The sequence below is a fragment of the Ctenopharyngodon idella genome, chromosome 22 (genome assembly GCF_019924925.1).
Source record: "Ctenopharyngodon idella isolate HZGC_01 chromosome 22, HZGC01, whole genome shotgun sequence".
NCBI lineage: Eukaryota > Metazoa > Chordata > Actinopteri > Cypriniformes > Xenocyprididae > Ctenopharyngodon > Ctenopharyngodon idella.
In genome coordinates this window covers 6,374,332-6,394,476 of record NC_067241.1, presented here as the reverse complement: position 1 = coordinate 6,394,476, position 20,145 = coordinate 6,374,332, and the positions used below count along the sequence as shown (strand labels likewise).

The window sequence follows — 20,145 nt, the reverse complement described above, 5'->3', positions numbered from 1 at the left end:
CTCTTATTCTAGAAAGTATCTGTGCTTCAAACATCTGTGATAATACCATACATGTCTCTTCTCACTATATTTCAGCCGGTTGAAGAAGGAAAGCGACAAACAGCTGTGATCAGCCGAGGGCTCCCAGAGGATCAGCAGGACACAGGAGGTCACAGCAGAACAGTCGCGCACAGGAACTCGCGTGTTCTAGGAACGTTCTCAGTTCGGCGAAGTGACGAGGATCGTCTGAGGAAACTTCTTTCTGTTGTCAGCTTTCTTCACTATTCTGGACTTTTTTTTAAGACATTGACTTTTTCGGGGGGTTATATATCGTTCAAGTAGTGACAGCGTCCTCAAGACTGATTGTGACTTTCCTGCATGAACATACTCTGAGAAGCTTCCCTGACGTCTTTTGTAGGTGCTAGAAAACCAGATACTTTGTCACTGTGCTAATTGGGGGGAAAACAGAGGAACAGACCAGTCGGGCCATTATATCTGAAAAGTGCTATCTTAAATTCAATGTTTATTTTAATACATTGTAGGAGGTTTTCATAATGTTAAGAAAAGCTGCAGCATGGCATTTTTTGAGTCTGTAAATAGTATATAAATATATATATATATATATATACATATATAATTATTGCTATTATCATAATAATTATTATTAGGTGTGGATTCCTAACAGATACGTTAGACCTCCGATATAATAATTTTCTGAAGTGTCATCCCTTGTTTCAGAGGGGAAGGAGATGGCACGGTCAGAGCAGGTAACAATGTCAGATGGTTCGGTCCATGTAAACGGGGTTTGCTGGGTAGAATGGTACCGGATTTTAATCCAAACACCTCTAGAGGTCAAAGCTCAGATGACGCGCTTTTTTATTTTTGTTCGTTTGTTTGATTTGTTTCATATATCGACAGTCTATGACAAACACTCATGATATCATGACCATATTTTTAATTTCATTGCTGAACTCAAACTCAAAACACTTGAAGGAGGAGGTGCGACGCCTCGTGAGTACTGGGGCAAGTAGCCCATTCGGAAAGAAGAATATTGCACTGATTAACCTCAGTTTTTCTTTTTAAACTGTAATTGGCTTTCCTATGGCTTTTTAAGTGTGAGCGAGTGCATTTCGAAAGCCATTCGCTCTGTTTTCTGTGTACCAAAGTTGAACGGCATTCAGTTTTGCAACTGGGTTCATATCTCAGCTAGTTCCTCAGTGCTTAGAGATTGCGAAACCTTTTTTTAAGTAACAATATGACATCTTGATGCACATTTTTTTACTTTTAGATTTACATATTGTCAAAGGGTGCTGGGAAAGATAGCAATGCCCCCCCTCCCCCCCACACTTCCCGGTTTGTCTCCTGAAGTCCTCTTACGAGCTACTCACGCAGTCAGTTTCCCGACCTACTGTACAGATTCATAAAACCATTCTCACTGTGAAGCCAGGGGGAAGATGGTGGCAGAGGAGACGTCGAGCTTGGATTGTGTACCTGTGTGTGCATGAGTTCACAGTGGTGGAGATGATGACTGTGCTTGAGCTTCTCTCTGCATTCCTGACACTGCATTACCTATGATGCATGATGCCTCTTTAGTTGCTCTCCATCATGTTGAGGCTGTTTGATAGCAATCATTGACTGTTACATGCAGTATTTTTGTTCGTTTTGTTTGTTTTTTTCCCAGATCCATCAGAATTAATGTTCAATATTTGAAATGACAAATGCTAAAAATTCATTTTTTTACCTCTGGTGAGATTGTGTATGGGCCTTTTTTGAGCTAAAAGTTCAAAGTACAGTAAAAGCTCATAGTACTGTTTTTAATCCTCCCCTTTTGTTTTTAAAAAAGCCATCGTGCATCCTTTGAAGAGTATGCATAGAAGCCAGTTTTTAGCAGTATATGCCCAAAGCTGAACACTTTCTGTAATTGGACTGTCATGTATCTTTTATTCTGTCTCAGATGTATACAGCATTTTACTTTTGTTTTAAGCATTTTCTCCTTTTGTCCCTCTTTTGTGTCTTAAACCTTTGATGTTGAGTGTTGTCAATGGTTTAGCTTCTTGTTTCAAAGCGGCAATAGCAGAATGTACATTCTGACTGCTAAGATTTATATATACTGGTATCTTGAAGCTTATTGTATATATTAGTAGTCGCAATGGGATGACACAGTGTAAACAAAAAGTAGAGATAATTAAGGCAGATTGTGAGTCCTGTGTTCTCCCCATTTGAGTATTTTGTAATTTTTTTGACAAATTTGTGGAATTAAAATAAAACTAAGTTACACCACATGGAAACTTGATTTCTAGTTAATATCACTTTTTGTTATATGACATGGCAAAAGTAAATGTTCATGCTGACAAAAATTCTGGGTTAAAGTGTTTGTTTTCTGTCTTTTCCAAGTTCATTCTGAACTACTAAAAATGGGTTGATTGATTTATACAAGTGACCATAAAAATGTGTGTTGGGTCGACCATATCAATGCAAGCAGTTCTAAAGTAATACTGTTGTCCATCATTTTACAAGCACAATCATTCTGGGAAATGAGCCCATAAAGTGAATTCTGGGAATGGGTCCCCAAGTAACAATAAATGGCAGACTAAAAAAGGTTTCTAATCCACAAGAATTCTGCCTATTCAGTCGCCAAGCACTAAAACAATTGAACATTTACAATACAAACTAAAACAAAATCAGAACATTACTCTGTGTGGTCATTCTTGTCTCTTCTTTTCTCCACAGTCCAAAAACAGCTTAAATTATATACAATTGATTTTAATTTTCACTAAACCAAAGAGACATACTAAAATTCTCATTTTGCACATCCAAGCACAAAAAATATGTAAATTTTCCAGGTGCTGATTTCGCAAGATGTATATCATAAGTAAAGTTAAGGTTGAGTGCTTATGTGGATTTTATCTCACAGCTGTAATCTAATAATACAGTTATAGGGTTATACTTGCTTGCATTTTTCATAAACTGAGGACATTAAATATTTAAATAACTTTTTTATTATTATTATAAGTTTGGTTATGTTCCCTTATGCAATCTTTCTAGAACACAGGCAGACATATTAGATTAACAATTTTTAATTTAACAAACCAGTTTAAATTTAATCATTTAAACGAACAAGAATATATAGAAAAACACACATGATATATGAGGGAAAAAATAATGTACACAATAAATACATAATTATAAATATTATAATTAAGTATAAAACAGATATATTAAATTTATGAATATATTTACACATCAGAATATATAGTTAAACAGTTCATATTTCATTATGAATATATATATATATGTATTAAATTATGGTCTTAAATATGCCATGAGTAAGGAATACTTGAATAATTATGGGATAATTGAATGAATATATTAAAAATATTTGAATAAAAATGAAATATGTACTGCATATATTCTGATTTTTAAATATGAATTCATATTTGTAAATATATTCATAAATTTAAGATATTTCTTTTATACATTTATTTACAGTTTGGCCTATTTTATATATATATATATATATATACAGTCAAACCAAAAATTATTCAGACACCTTGAACATTTCATCCATTGATATAGTTTATTCACTATAGTTAAAAAAAAATGATAATAAAATATGACAAGATCTCGGAGTTAAACTGTCAGAAAAATTTTCTTAATTATGTCAGATAACACTTAAGCAAAACATGGTTCTTATATATATATATATATATATATATATAATAGGAGGCCACACAATAAATGTATAAAATAAATAAATATATATATATATATATATATATATATATATATTTATAGTGTGCTTTTGCATATTACATGTCACTTGCAATTTGTATTCAGTGCAGTGAATAAACATCCTCATACAGTGAACCTAGAGGTCTTGCAGCACAGTTTTAAAATCTGTCAGTGCGTCTGCAATTTGTTCCTGTTTCTGTCTGGATTGCTAGAGGGGACGAGCGTTTCAGTGTGAAGGGAAATCTTGGAAGTGCTTCCTCTTCAAAGAGGCCATCTTGAAGGAGACAGAAAAACACAGTAATGATTTCTGTCCTCTCCCTGCAGTTGGCTGGTCGTTTTTATGAGGCTAGTGTGCAGTCAGTCAGTGAGTATTATTAGGCAGCTGTTGTTGTGCGTCCCTGTGGTGTTAGTCGCCGTATGTGGACGAGAGGGCTGCTCCCCTCGCTTAATGATATCCCACTCTCACATTCCTGTCATAGCAGATCTCAATTCCCTCATGTGCTCTGCGGGACTAGATTCACATTTGGCCGGTCCTATACATTCCACACCCACTCTACGCCAGCCGTGTGCACTTTCTCTCTTTTTCCACCCTCCTCCCTTTTTTTTGTCTGATCATCCTTTTTTCTGCCCATGATGTTCTCTGTCTCTTTGTTGGATAACATTGTTATCCTCTGAGATATATAAAATCTCCATTTCACACTTATCCTCTGTGGCAGCTGTCCAGATACTCAAACATTTGCTTTGTGATAGTGTCAGTAATAACTTAAGCCTCTTTGGGCCACCTGCAGGCTCTCAAATGTACATTATGAACATTGTGATCTTGTGAACTAATAGTAAAATGATTTTGATATCTGTTAAATTAGGAGCAAATCATTACAGTAATATCAATATATTTGATTGCATTAAATTTGTTAAACCTTTGTAACATTTTTTTTATATTATGCATTAGACAACCAAGTAATTAAAAGTACTGCTGAGGGCTAATTTTTCATAATTTTATTCCCCCCCCAAGGTCCACTTCTCTTAATTTTTTTCTCACAAGTAACAATTGTAATTTAAGTATAAAATAGGCTATATTTTGCTGCTGTGCCTTCTATGTACTTTTCTGTAATGTTCTTTCATGAAATGAGTAACAGCACTTTGCTGCAGGTTTGCTGTTGGGTGCAATATACTTTGTGCAGCTCCATCCTTCAATAAAAGCCTCTTTGCAAAGGCTGTATTACATCGTGAGAGGATCACAAAGCAATCCACACTGACATGTGCTGCACAAACTGTTATAATTAGACTGAAAGAATCAAACTTTGTTAAAAATACATAGGTCTAGTTCTGTCATGAAACTCTTCCGAGCAGTTCACACCAGACGCGAATGGAGCGTTAAGCGCGAGTGATTTACATCTTAAGTCAATGCAAAGACGAGATAGACATCCTGAGGCGCGATTCGCGCGAATGAGGCGGCGCGAATGACGCAGCGCGAATCGAGCGTTTCGGGCGTTTGACGCGCGAATCGCGCGAGTTGAAAAATCTGAACTTTGGCGAGTATTCGCGCCGCGTTAACCAATCAGGAGCTTGCTCTAGTAGGGACGTGATTACGACGTAGCGAGAGGAGGCAGAAATCCGAAACAACAATGGAGGACAAAATCATCTTCACTGTATGTGGATACCCGGAGCTGTACGATACATCTTCGTACTTTTATAGAAACAGGAATAAAAAGGATCTTGCTTGGAAGAAAGTGAGTGAGGAGGTCGAACAATCTGGTAAGTTGTAAAAAACGCTGTTTACTCAATTTGAGCTATATATATATATATATATATATATTGAGACTACAAGCTAGCTAAAGCCGGCAAATTGAGCTTATTCGCCGTATTTTACAACTACTTTCCCGCTGACGAGTTGATGTGTTTATTCGCGTCTGTTGTGAAGTGAATTTCACGCGCGAATGAAGCGAGTAAACTCAAAATGTTCAAGCGTCCAACTACGCGCGAATAGTGCGATTTATTCACGCAAGTCGCGTCTGGTGTAAACGCCCCATTAAAGCTCTAGCCAATCGATATTTTTGTTCTATCTATGTAACCTATTTATTTCCATCCCAAACCAGCTCAACTCAGTGCAGTATGACATGGGACTTTTCCTAGCCCTTCACCTTCCCCAGCACCACCTGCCTAAATCTGCTAGGGGGTTCTTCCTAATTTCCTTGCAGCAGCTCGTACCTATTTACTGTATTTATGTGCATGTTTCAGCAGTAGCCTTCGCTTATGCTGCAGCAGCATAACAAATCTAGTCCGCCAAGACTAAGCCTATGTAAAAGCTTATATAAAATATAAATATATATATATATATATATATAATTAATAGAAATGTCCTCCACACCATTACACCACCAGCAGCGTGAACCCTGATTACAAGGCAGGATGGATCCATGCTTTCATGTTGTTTATGCCTAATTTTGTCACTACCATCTGAATGTTGCAGCAGAAATCGAGACTCATCAAACTAGGCAACATTTCCAGTCTTTTGTTGTCCAGTTTTGGTGAGCCTCTGTGAACTGTAGCCTCCCTAGAAGGGATACAGCAACGGCTAGAAGTGAGGCAAAATTTCATAATAAAATAACAGTAAATTAATTTGCTACTTATCAGATTGTATTTTATTAATGACAACACCTACCCCCAACACCAAACCTACCCTTACAATACTGCAAATACAATTATTAAATTAATTAAATAAATAAATATTAAAATGTCCAGTGGCCATAGCTGTCTCCCTCCTAGTCTTTACCTTGCGTAGCCAGACCTTCAGACTGATGGCAGAAGGTCTGGACTCTATCGTAGCTTTCATTGGCCAAGGACCGCCCAGAGGCCGTTTGACTGACATGTAACACAACCAATCACAGTTTGTTTTGTTCCGCGTCATGTTTAGGGGCATGAAAATGTAAAGTCGATGTCCCTACAAAAACAGACCGGCGTACATCTAATAAATTATTCATTTAAGAACGTTGTGCAAGTTTACTGCAACAATGGAGCCGCGAACTTCACATACTTTTGAAAATCCAGTGTTTAGTTGATCTTGGTAAGCGCTCGTACATCACAGTTGTAAACAAGACGGCTTTCTTCTTCCACAAGCTGGTTTGGCGTCACAGCATTTGTTTCCAGGCGGACCGTTAAAGAACACGACACACACATCTCCCGGACATCCTGTAGAATTCAGCCAACCAGATGACGACTTCAAACATCCTGAAGTGTTTCCAGACAAGTGTGCCATATGCATCAGACGTTCAGCCAACGGTCTGTGGGCATGAAAGTTTGCGAACCCCTTGCAGACAGAATCTGTGAAAATGTGAATAATTTTAACAAAATAAGAGGGCTCATACAATATGCATGTTATTTTTTATTTAGTACTGTCCTGAGTAAGAGATTTTGCATGAAAAAATGTTTACATATGGTCCACAAGACAAAAAAATAGCTGAATATTAAAAACGACTCGCTCAACCCTTGAACCCTTGATTCTTAATACTGTGTGTGGTTACCTGGATGATCTACGACTGTTTTTTTTATGTTTTGTGATGGTTGTTCATGAGTCCCTTGTTTGTTCTGAGCAGTTAAACTGCCCAATATTCTTCAGAAAAATCCTCCAGGTCCCGAAAATTCTTCAAATTTCCAGCATCTTTTGTATATTTGAACCCTTTCCAGCAGTGACTGAATGATTTTGAGATCCGTCTTTTCACATGGAGGACAATTGAGGGACTCAAACACAACTATTAAAAAAGGTTCAGACATTCACTGATGCTCCAGAAGGAAACACGATGCATTAAGAGCCAGGGGTGAAAACTTTTGAACAGGATAAACATGTCCAATTTTTTCTTATTTTGTTTAAATATCTTTTTTTTTTTTCATTTAGTACTGCCCTTCAGAAGCAACAGAAGACACTTAAATGTTTGCCAGAAGACAAATTAAGTACATTATTCCTTGATCTTCAAATTTAAAAGGTTTTCACCCCCTGACTTTTTATAAATTCAGCTATTTTTTTTGTCTTGTGGACTTTATGTAAACATGTTTTATGTAAAATATCTTACTCAGGACAGTACTAAATAAAAAATGACATGCATATTGTATGATCCCTCTTATTTTGTTAAAATTATTCACATTTTCACAGATTCTGCAAGTGGTTCACAAACTTTCAAGCAGCACAGCATCTCTCAGCTGTGGTAGCTGGCAAACAAAAATAACTGTGCAAAAATTATTCATAACATTTATTTTATATATATATATATATATATATAAACAAATGTAAAGTTAATCACTTACCTTTCATGCATTGTTTTATACAAAATAAGATGTTTAGATAAACATCTTATGCTTGTTAGATAACGTATAAATGATAGAAATGATTTTCAGCATTTTCAATTATTGAACTTGATGGTTTTTCGAATTTAATATGTGATGCCATAATAACGAATGCCCAACTCTGAAGAATAATCTTCTGAAGTGCACTTGGCGGCATGATATATCCTACTTATTTCTTACTACCTCACCATAACTAGGCCAAGTATCTGAACACCAAACAGGTATTGCTGCATGTAAATCTGATGTTTTTACAGCTTTTGCACCTTATACAGTATATGCTCTACTCGTACAGGGGAGGGAATTCTGAAAGTTAGAGTAAGTATGTATGTGTTTCTTACCGTACTTCTAATTTTCTTGATGAAACAGTAATCTTACTAAAAGCCTGTGTGAAGTAGTGCTGGGTCATTATTTCAACTTGAGAGAGACAGTGATTATCTGCTTCCAACAGAACTGATTGCTCTAAGGTGTGCTGAACATGTTGAGATGCACAGCGACACAGCTTGAATATGAATACATAAGCTCTTCATGTTCATCATGCCCTAATGAAAACACACTCAGATGTTAAACCCATACTGTTAAGATGTTGGCCTGTGGTTGCCCAGAGGGCTTCAGGTGAAACCACATGCAGGAACTAGATGTTCTCTAGGGCCATAGAGACAGGGAGCACCCTGACCTTGTGTGTAATGAGCGTCCTGTGATAGATCGCTGTGCCAGTGCGCTCACTTGCCTCTCTGTGGGGCTGTCCGATTTCCCAGACACAGATAGATTGTTCTTTGTTTTTCTTCACACCTCCATAGTGCAATTAATCTTCCCCGAGTCCATCTCCATGTCTGACTCCAGCATAGCAGACAACTCTCGAGCCGGTAGGTGATAAACTCACACGCCAGGGGTAAATGCACCACGGCCTGCTGAAATATCAGAAAGAAGATGTTAAAATGCATAGCTCTGTTGGCTTTTTTCACCTTGTATTCTGGAAAAAGCCTTATCTTTGCTCTATTGAGAAAGTTTCATTTTGGTTTCAAAATATTTCAAAACTGGAATTTCACCAACAGTAATCTTGCATCATTGATTTAAAAAGGAATGTTGATCTGCTGAATTGCCAACTGCATGTTTTGCATTAACAATGGCAATATACTGTGGAACATTTCTTGCTCATTTTACACCAGTGTAAACATAAAGCAGTATTTATACCTCGGTAATTCATAAGGCAAGCTTCACAAAATCAGGAAGCAATTGGAGTCTGGGCCTCCTCAAAAACTGACTCCAAATAAACATAACAACTGAAGTGATAAAATTAACTTGTTTTAATCTATGTTCATATCATGTTAAATTCACAGGACTTTTCTTGACAATGACATCGGCTGTGGGGTGGGGTTTGCGCTGAAGTGTTTTGAATGGTCATGACTTCTCTTTTCAACATATTTTTAGGGCCCGAGCACCGATGGTGTGAGGACCCTATTGTAATTGCTGAGTCAATTCTTCTTCTTCTCCGAAATGAATCGTATTTTTGAGGGCCTAAACATGCTCGAAAACTCATGAAACTTTGCACACGCGTCAGAAGTGGGTTTCAGAATTAGGTGTGGCAAAATGGCTCAATAGCGCCACCTACAAAATTTCAATTAAGCGCCATTCACACTACGTTTCACGTACAGGTATGAAATTTCGGTAGACACATGTAACAGCCCAATACCTACAAAAAAGTCCATGGGTGCAAGATCTGAAAACCCAACAGGAAGTGAGATATTTTGAATTTTCTCTGCAAAATTTTTGCAGTTTTTGTCATTTCCAGACGTTGTACCTTAACAAACTCCTCCTAGAGCTTTAATCAGATCAAGGTCATATTTGGTCAGTCTAATCTAAAGGTCTTTGTGACATTAAATTGTGAAGATATAGAGTTTTCACTGAAGGGCGTGTCCGTGGCGGCCTGACAAAGTTCGATGTTTCACCATGAAACAGGAAGTTGTTGTAACTCGGGCATACAATGTCCGATCTGCCTCAAACTTCACATGTTTCATTAGAGTCCTGACCTGAAGACATCTACAATGCAATATCAGTTACAGTCATAGCACCACCTGCGGGCAACAGGAAATGACATGTTTTACACTGTGATTAACTCCTCATAGAGATTTAATCAGATCAACATAATATTTGGTCAGTCTAATCTTAAGGCCTTAGCGATGTTACATTGCAAAGATCTAGAGTTTTCGCTGAAGGGCGTGTCTGTTGCGGCCTGACAAAGTCGGATGTTTCGCCATGGAGGAAGCTGTTGTAACTCAAGCACACAGTGTCCGATCTGCCCCAAACTTCACATGTTTGATAAGAGTCCTGGCCTGAAGACATCTCTATGCCAATATTCAGTTAGTCATAGCGCCACCTGCTGACAGGAAATGTCATGCTTTGCACAATAATTCACTCCTAGAAACACAGTTAAATATGCCATGAAGTACCAAACATACTAGAAACACGTTAAATCGATTAACGGCACGAAACAGGAAGTTGTTGTAACTCAGGCATACAATGTTTGATCTGCTCCAAACTTCACATTTGATAATAGTCCTGGCCTGAAGACATCTATTTGGCAATATTCAATAATAGTCAAAGCGCCACCTGCTGGCAGCAACTGTGGTGCATCAAAATGACTTTGCCATATTTTTCCTCTATTTATCTGCTTAAATAAATATCACTCACTGTTCAGTTTTCCTAAGGCCACCGGGTGGCGGTAAGCCTGGGTGCAAGGGCCCTTTCATCGCTGCTTACAGCTTTAATTTATGGTTTAATTTTTTCGTTAGCCAGGAAAGTTTTCTTAAAGCTGCTGTCCATAAGTTTTGCCTCTTTGTTGCCATCTCTGTTTGAAACATGCAACTGCAGTTATATGCGGAATTATCATCTTTACGTCGGTTGTGCTTCAGCACGGCTCCTCAGCGTGGACGAATCTAATGTTTGCTGTCAGTCAACACATCGGTGGATACTGTACGCTATACTTTGTTCTCAAATTGTTAATGTTAACATCAGCATTGCGTGACTATGTGTATTTAGTGTCTATTAGCGTTACCTGTAGATTCCAATTTCTGTAGCCACTCTGCAGTCTGAAGTCTTTTGCTTTTGTCTACGGGTGAATCTCCAGTTGTCACTGATGATTGTCATTTGGACCTTTCTGGATTACAATCCGCCATCAAAATGATAAGTTTAATTATTTCAGCTGCTGTGAGAAAAGGCTATAAATGTTCTGCTGCCAGCAGCATCCTATATGCATAGTCTACTAGCTGGGACTCCTTCCTTTCTGTTTACAGATGTGACGTAATGGCGCAAAGACGAACGGCTGCATGCTTGAATTTCCTGCGGAAACCCACCAGTACCGATTTTATTTTAAAACATTATTACAAGCTTACTGTTGTGAATCGGGCTAAGGTAAGGTGATAGTTTTGAACACTGGCTGGTTATGTACTTGCTCTAAAATTGATTTTGGATCATTTTTAACCAAAAAAAGTTATGGACTGCAGCTTTAATGTTCCCAGAACGTTAGTTTTTGGCTCACAGAACGTTATTCTAACGTTAATCTAAAGTTCCCAGAACGTTAATTTTTGGTTCCCAGAACGCTATTCTAACGTTAATCTAACGTTCCCAGAACGCTATTCTAACGTTAATCTAACGTTCCCAGAATGTTAGTTTTTGGTTTGTATAACGTTATTCTAAAGTTAATCTAACGTTCCCAGAACGTTATTCTAACTTTAATCTAACGTTCCCAGAATGTTAGTTTTTGGTTTGTATAACTTTATTCTAACTTTATTCTAACATTAATCTAACGTTCCCAGAATGTTAGTTTTTGGTTTGTATAACATTATTCTAACATTAATCTAACGTTCCCAGAACGTTATTCTAAAGTTAATCTAACGTTCCCAGAATGTTAGTTTTTGGTTTGTATAACATTATTCTAACATTAATCTAACATTCTCATAACGTTATTCTAACGTTAATCTAACGTATTTTTAGCCAGGAAAGTTTTCTTAATATTCCGAGAATGTTAGTCTAACGTTATTCTAACATTAATCTAATGTTAATCTAACGTTCCCAGAATGTTAGTTTTTGGTTTGTATAATGTTATTCTAACAATAATCTAATGTTCTTATAATGTTATTAAAACATTTCCAGAACGTTAGTTTTTGGTTCCCAGAAGGTTATTTTTAGGGCCCGAGCACCAATGGTGTGAGGACCCTATTGTAATTGCTTCTCCGAAATGAATCGCATTTTTGAGGGCCTAAACATGAAACTTTGCATGTCACCCACTATTCACTGTTTTCCTAAGGCCACCGGCCTATTGATATCATACTTTACATAAAACTCGCTCCAAAAGAAATCTAATGGAAATGGAGGAGAACAGGTCACTGCCATTCAAACAAAATCACTTTTTTTTTTCAATAGGTAGAAACATAACATGGGTATATACAATAAAACCTTAAACATACAAAAACATAGTATACCTTGGAGGCCCCAATATTAAGGAGGGCCAATCAGCTTTCAGTTTAAGTATCTCTTAAGCGCGTTATGTTTTTTGTTAACACAAGTGCAAAGAAACTTTCAGTTGATGTTTTTCAGTCAAAAATGTAGGAGAAATCCGAATTATTGAATTGGATCTCAGTCAAATGAATGACTGTATATCAAGAATATATATAAATTTTCTATTATAAATGAATGGAGGATGGCGTTTTATTGCATGTAGGCCTAGGTGAGCAAATGTTAGATTGAATGGAGCTCTCCTTTCATTCATCAATATTTTTTGCTCATACTTTGAATTGAAATACATGGAATATTTAGAGTTACTCAGTCTATTGTGCAGATTCGAATGCAAAACATTAAAACAGGTTGATTTCACAGAAGCGTGTAAACTTTGCTGCTCTGTTTGTTTGAGCATCATGTCAACTTCCGCCTTAACCAATGCCATTAGCAAGCGGCAACCTCCCCCAGTTTCTCTTGAAGCCAATACGGAAGTGACTTAAACTGCAATTCATTGACTGGCCACTAGGGACAGGCTCCAAAAGAGAGCAGAATCTCATTGAGCCCCATGTTAAAATGCCCAACTTTACAGCACAAAAAAACATGTTTACAGCCTGGTACGAATTGTGGTTTTGGTCTATACAGCTAATTTTGCCCTTCATGAACACTCTGAGGGGGTGAATTTTTTTTATAACTCATCCGTTTAAATTATATTAAGCCTTAAAGTTCTGCATAATTAAGGGCGTACGTGGCCACTTGAGTGACCGCTGGATTGCCGCTGCTGTCTGTGAGCCGTCACGTTACTTCAGCTAATTCCAGCCGCTGAATTTGGCACCTCTGCCGTGTTTGTGTTTTTTTTCAGGATTTTGTGGACAAAAAGTGCTGATGTTTGTTTATCAATGGACGCTCATGGACATTTTACCCAAGTGCCACGGATTGGTACTTGCTACAAAGGGCCTCAAACAACTGCCTCAAACAAAATTTTGTTTTATTTATTTATTTTTTTACTGGTTAGCATGGTTAGCCCTTCTCTCTGATGTACATTATCTTTATTAAGTGACGTATACATCGAAAAAAAGCCATGTCTTCTGACAGAAAAAAAATCATTGGCGGCACATTGTTTACATCATACTTTGGCTCCAGAGTGATTCATCTCACAGCATTTGCAGCTCAGATGATCGGCTGCAGAACGGAGCATCCTTGAACAAAGAAAATTGTTTCTGTGCTGAATTTGAGATGAATGGGAATTCTAACATAGCTTTCTACAGGTATTATAGACCTCCTGGGTCACAGATGTGTGTTGGTCCGGCAGTGATGATCTGGTAGATTGATCCAAAGGCCACCAGCTGTCTTCAAGTAAAATCAAAATGAATGCTTTAGTATTATGGAAATATGCCGAATGGAAATATTTATTTATAAGATATGTGTTCACATAGTTAAGCTCAGAGGAGTGCTTCATTTCATTTCAGAGTAGGTGGCTTTGGCATGTAATCTCACTCTTTCAGAAATATTATTATATGATCTCAACTAACATCACTTAATGCTGCAAGTGCTCTCTAATCATGCAAGGCAGTATTCCAGTTTAATAACTACATCCTTGGATTAGAGATGACAGTGTTACAGTGATCAGATGTGATGTGTAATCCTTGAGATGAACGTTTTTTCACAGCCTCAGCGTAGCGGATCTGTGGCCGCACCGCACTGAAAACCCCAGAAGACATGCAAGTCAAATCTCCACAGCCTTCCTCTATCTGTGTGCAGAGAGGAAACGTCTGCTTTTCGTATGAACACAGCTCTGTGCAGAGAATATCATTTCTGACTGAGATGATTCAAATCCAACCAAGAGCAGATTCCCTATCATGAGAGAGACGTGTAATGAGATAACAGAAAGGCCACAATAATCAGTAATCAGGATAATCTGCAGTGTAGCTCTCCAACCCTTACAAAAATTCACCAGGGTTTAATATAGCAGTCATAACCGCTATTTCCTGAGAAATGTTTGTAGATTTATGCTGAACGGCTTATTTAATTTGAATATTAACACTACCTGTAGTTACTATTTGTATGCTGTAGATTTATATTAATTTTTATCTATATATTATTACAGTGGGATAAAGAGCCTGCTTTATGTTTATAACAAAGGTGTGTTCAGTTTTAGTTTAGTTTTCACTTTTCTTCAACTGTTTTTTTCAGTAAATTATAATTTCAGCTTTTTCGGTTAACACAAATGTTTTCAGTAGTTTCAGTTTTAGTTAATGATGATTAGCTATAAGTCGGTTACATTAAAGGAAAATTAAAATGTCAAAATTATCATCATTTGCTTATATTTTTATCTTATATTTTTTCCATACTGTGAAAGTGAATGGTGACTGTCATTCTGCCTGACATCTCCTTTTGTGTTCAAATGAAGACATGAACAACATGATGGAGAGCAAATTACGACAGAATTTTCATTTTTGGGTAAACTAACCTTTTAAAATTGATGTCTGGCAAGCTTTGGTGTTCAAAACATAGAATCCAAGTATTGATTTCAGCGCCCTCTGGAGGCCGCTGGAGGACCAATGTCACGTGTTAAAATTGATCTCTTCCTGTTTAATGCGCTTAACGGCTGTGGGGAATGTGAACTGACACTTCTTTTGTCTGCCGAAAAAATATACCACGCACGCAATATCCCTGAAAGAAAACTTAACATAACATAGTAGCAGTACTCATTTAATCTACAAAGTCGCATAAATTCTGCCATTTGGTTTATGCTCCCCTTTTTAAATATAAGAATAAAGAGCCTCCTGTAATGTGTGTAACGTGATATGATTCCATTTTTTTTAGACACGTCACGTGACTGCGTTGAAATTGGGCTGAGTGCGTCCTCTAGTGGATAACAATACAACTGACATAGCAGAGGTTTAAAGAGTACCTGAAAACCATACTTGAGTAAAAGTACTGATACCTTACATCGAAAATGACTCCACTACAAGTTACAAGTAACCAATTCCAATACGACTTGAGTAAAACTCTTAAAGTATCTGATTTTAACAGTACTTTACTATGCTGAATGTAGGCTCAGAGATGCACTAGTCCTGAGAGACATGCCAGTGAAATCAAGAAACAATTGATTTGTAAGATGAAAAATCAAGTTTATTTTCTAAAATAAAAATAAAACTGAACACCTCAGTGTTGCAATAAATCAAGGACACAACAACCTTTTAAATGTCTACAGCTCAAGTGTACAGAAAGGCCATAAGTAAACCAATATCCAATATCCATTAAATAGTCAAAGTTTACTGTATGTGCTGGTTTGAGTCTCATCACCAGCTGCAGTCATTTCCTCATCTAATAAATAAAACATCTGCCATCAGAAACTACCTGCTAATGCACTCACATTCACATAAAGTATCCTTGTTGACAAGTTTTGGGTGAGTAAAGGCAAAACGCACAAGATATAGTACCTTCAATTCCCCTTAGATGGCGATATCGCTTCTTTATATCAGAAACAAACTGCTGCAGAAAAAGTTAGCCATGAAAAATCTAATTTGTATTTGCATAACTCATCACAAATGTAGTGGAGTAAAAAGTGCATTTACTTGCTCAAAATGTAGTCAAGTAGAGAGTAAAGTAAAGTTGCTAATATCTTTGATACTCAGTACAACTACAAAGTAGCCAAAAAGATACTTAAGTACAGTAATTAGTTACATTTACTCAAGTACTTAACAGTTTAACTGGTTTTATTTTAGCTGGTCTCCCAATAATATTTTTTTTATTTATTTTACTATTTGTTCTATTTTATCTTTAATTTTATTGCATTTCACTTTTTTATTTTATTTTATTATTTAATTTAATTTAATTTCCTTTGATATAAAAAAAAAATAATAATAATTTCACTTTTTTTATTTGATGTTTTGTTTTATCATTTTATTGCACAGTAGGGATGGTGTAAGTAGGGACAGTAGGAACCTTCATATATGTGTTTTTGTAAAGACCAGGTTCAAAATGTGTCTTTCATGATTTTTTGTGGATGTTAGCACTGTGTAAACCATGTTAATCCAACTCACTCACATCCAGCCAGTCTTTGAAGGCAGTTGTGTCAATATTGAATGAACGGAGCTGCAGAGGAATTTGCTTTAGCTGTTTTCTCCCTGTACATTTCACAATACATATCACGGGAAGTGTGATACGTAGGCTATAGACAATAGATTTCCACTCAAAAGAATACCAAATTGTTTTCTCTAGTTCTGCACAAACAAACACGTCATTTGCAATCAAAAATACTATGCATTCACAAACATGTTAAACCATTATAGAAACCTAAGAGATGAAGCTCATGTTGCTGAATCAGACAGTTTAAAGCTGCTTGTGTAAACACTGATAATAGCTTCTCGGTCGACTAGACCTTGAGTAAACAGAGTGGCGATGTGTGTACTCTGTGGTCAGTCATCATTTACCTCTGCTCAGCACATCTCTGTGTGGGAGGTTAAGAGAGACGGTCCTCCATTTTGAATGAGACGTTCTTACCGGAAGAAAAAAAGATGCACATGCACATTTACCTGCTTTCCATATGGTTTAATATATTTATCTTTGTGTTAAACTGTAAATGTGGTATGTTTATGTGCATATCTCTGTGCCACTGTGTGTTTACATTGTGTCTCAGCCAGTGAAAGGAAGATAGGACGTGCTTCACATGCTGTATGCGGCTGTGTGTGTCTGTCAGTGGGAGTGTGTGAATGTGTGACGTGAGTGTGTTTTTACTGGGTTATTTCCCTGGCTGGCTGATTTGATTTGATATTGGAGGGTTTGTGCTGTGTGAGCAGAGTGCTTGGGGGAGGATAGGGTTTGTAATGAGAAAGTGGTATGGGTCGGCTCTGTAAAACTGCTCCTGATGGGTCTCTTCAGCACATTTAATGAGGCCTGCGCTCCCTGTGTTCCCTAGACGACACGACTCCCTGCAAAACCTGGAGAGGAACCGTGTCCTGCTGTGCCACAATCCTCCCTGCCTCACCGTCTCTCCATGTGCTTTACAGCCCGTTCATCCATATGTGCTCTGATGACTCTAGCTGTGGAGGGACATGGGGTTTATGTTTTTACAGTCGACATACTAGGATTTTTCATTTAGATAGGCTATATATAGATATATGCTGGAGGAGGTTCTGCTTCACTGTTTTCTCTGTATAAACAGAGGCAGTGAGATTTTTGGGCCTTTGGCTGAAGGGATGGCATATTATTTATTTTTAATTTTTCTCCAAATATGATCCCCTCTGAGACAATATGAAATAAAACGTGTGTCTATAATAATACTAATACTACTAATAATCAGAATAATAATTTTTGTTCAAAAAGAGATTCAAAGCTTCGAGAGTGTCGAAAACAGCGCCATCTGGTGTTTCGTAAAAAATAAAGCAGGCAAAACCCTGTGAAAGAAGTTTCGTCGGACGAAGCAGCCACCACGCAGTTTCATGTTAAGTGCTCAAATAAAAGCCTAATAGTGCGCGCGCGTGTGTTGAATGTATCTCAGTGATAAATTAATGTACCCATTAAACTATGGCCATATGAATATCATGATGTAACAAAAGAATAAATGTACACATATATGAATTGCATATGGCAAATATTGTATTTTCCTGAAATAATTTGTATTCTTCATATTGTATAACTGGGTATATAAAAAATTAATCGAATAAGTCTGAATGAAAACCTAACGTTACTCATAAAGTAAGATATGGGGCTTCGAACATTCCGATACGCAAAGTAAATCGCGCACGTGATTGGACAGAAAGTGAGGCTTCGTTTGTCATTGGTCACGTGATTTCTACGTTACCGACACAAGGCATTTGCTGGAATTTATTTTCAAGGAAGTATGGTGTTTATTAATGGGTGTAGCTACAGTAACATCTTCAGCTAATCAGCTTGAGATCCATTCCATCTCAGCTAGTTATATATCTTAAGCCTAATATTGAATGTTTTATGAGCAGTAGGATAATCTTCTTTTTTTTAGTTAAGGACCATATTCATCCGCACTGACATGCAAAGCCGAAGCACAGCCAAAACAATGTTCTTCCACAAAATGGATGCAGTTTTGTTTTGTAACCGCTAGAGGACCAAAAGTTACATAGTGTACATTTAAGGATATATTATTATTGCTATCTCTGTTGTTTTTATTATTGTTAATACTACTGCTGCTACTGACTATTAATAATAATTTTGACTTTTATAATAATAATAATAATAATAATAATAATAATTATTATTATTATTTTTAAATTGAATATTGTTGCTGTACTAAAGCTAAAACTACTTAAAATATGGTCTGGAAGATATTTAATTTATGTTGAGAGGTAGTATTTCTATATTTATAACAGTTTAAAGTTTAAAATTAGATTTGTTTTTGATTCTTACTGTTAAAATGTCTCTAAATCAAAAATAATAATTATGATTTAATTTCATGATTTGCGACCAGAAATAATGAAAAAGTATTAACTATCAAATATAATAAATTACATTGAACATTACAGTTTGTTGTTGTTTTTTCACCGACCCGCCCAACAAATAAATTGCACAATGTTGTAATATATTTGATATACTTGAGTAGTATTTCAAACATAACTGTCTAGCTCAGCTGATTTACATAAACCAGCTGAACAAGCTTTTTAATATGTGACATTTTTGATCAGCTAGATCCTCTGTTGGCTAGATTTCTTTCTGCTTTGTGGATTTGTAGGCCAGAGTTCACCAAACCTGAACTTTGGAAGTGGAGGACAAAATTTCTTTGCATGAGCTTGTTTCTGATCTCCTGTGATGATTATGAATGGAAGTGAATGGAGCGTGAAATCAACCGTTTTGGATTTTATTTGTATACCTGTATGGTATTGTTTATATTATGGAAAAGGTTAATCTTTTCATAGCAACTCCCTTTCTTTCTCATAAAGTTGTTATTGCTGGTTTTGCATGTTGTGTAGGGAGCTGGTTTTGTTTTTCTGTAATGCCCCAGTACGGCCACCAGAAGACATCATATCCAAAGAGTTGAGTAGCAGAGGAAATATCTGTCAGAGGTGTTCACCTCACCTCACCTCGTACACCAACACAGCAGAGGCAAGTTCTGTTCGCCACAAATGTGCTGCTGTCCTCATCTGCACTCTGACCTGCTCTCACTCTGTACTTCCTCTCGCTTTTCTTACCAAGAGTCTAATGCATGTGGAGTACAATGTTGTCCCAGTAATTATTACTTATAGTTTAATGGTATATATATTTTAATTACAAACAATATTTTATGTTTTTTAATGTTGTGCACTTTTTAATGTCTGTATAAAGATTTGTTGTCCTGTCAGCCCAAGATGGCCTTTCTTAAACATAAGATGGCTTTAAATTTTTATCGCTAGGTGGTGCTAAAGACGCATGCAGTGTCTCCCAGTCTACATTGAGCTTCATCAATGTGACATCATTATGAATGACACACATCAGTGTCTAAATGATGCTGGCTCTCTTTTCTCTGATTACAACAGTTAGTGTTCATTTAACTCATTACAGTGGACAATTTGCCAGACATCAGTACAGTCATTATGGTTGTTGCCATTAATTGTTATGTTCATGGAGGAAATGGTTCTAGTAGTGCTGAGT

General features: G+C 36.8%; 1 protein-coding gene across 7 annotated transcripts in view; it reads left to right on the top strand.

Annotated features, from left to right (window-relative positions):
- The window catches only part of rerea (arginine-glutamic acid dipeptide (RE) repeats a), a 167,874-nt gene extending 165,538 nt beyond the window's left edge, over positions 1 to 2,336 (top strand). For all 7 annotated transcript variants that reach the window (XM_051880340.1, XM_051880342.1, XM_051880343.1 and 4 more), the window contains one exon: positions 76 to 2,336. In XM_051880340.1, the coding sequence (XP_051736300.1) occupies positions 76 to 109 (34 nt within the window). In that variant the 3' untranslated portion in view covers positions 110 to 2,336. The remainder of the gene's footprint in view (positions 1 to 75) is intronic.
- The last annotated feature ends 17,809 nt before the right edge of the window (positions 2,337 to 20,145 follow it).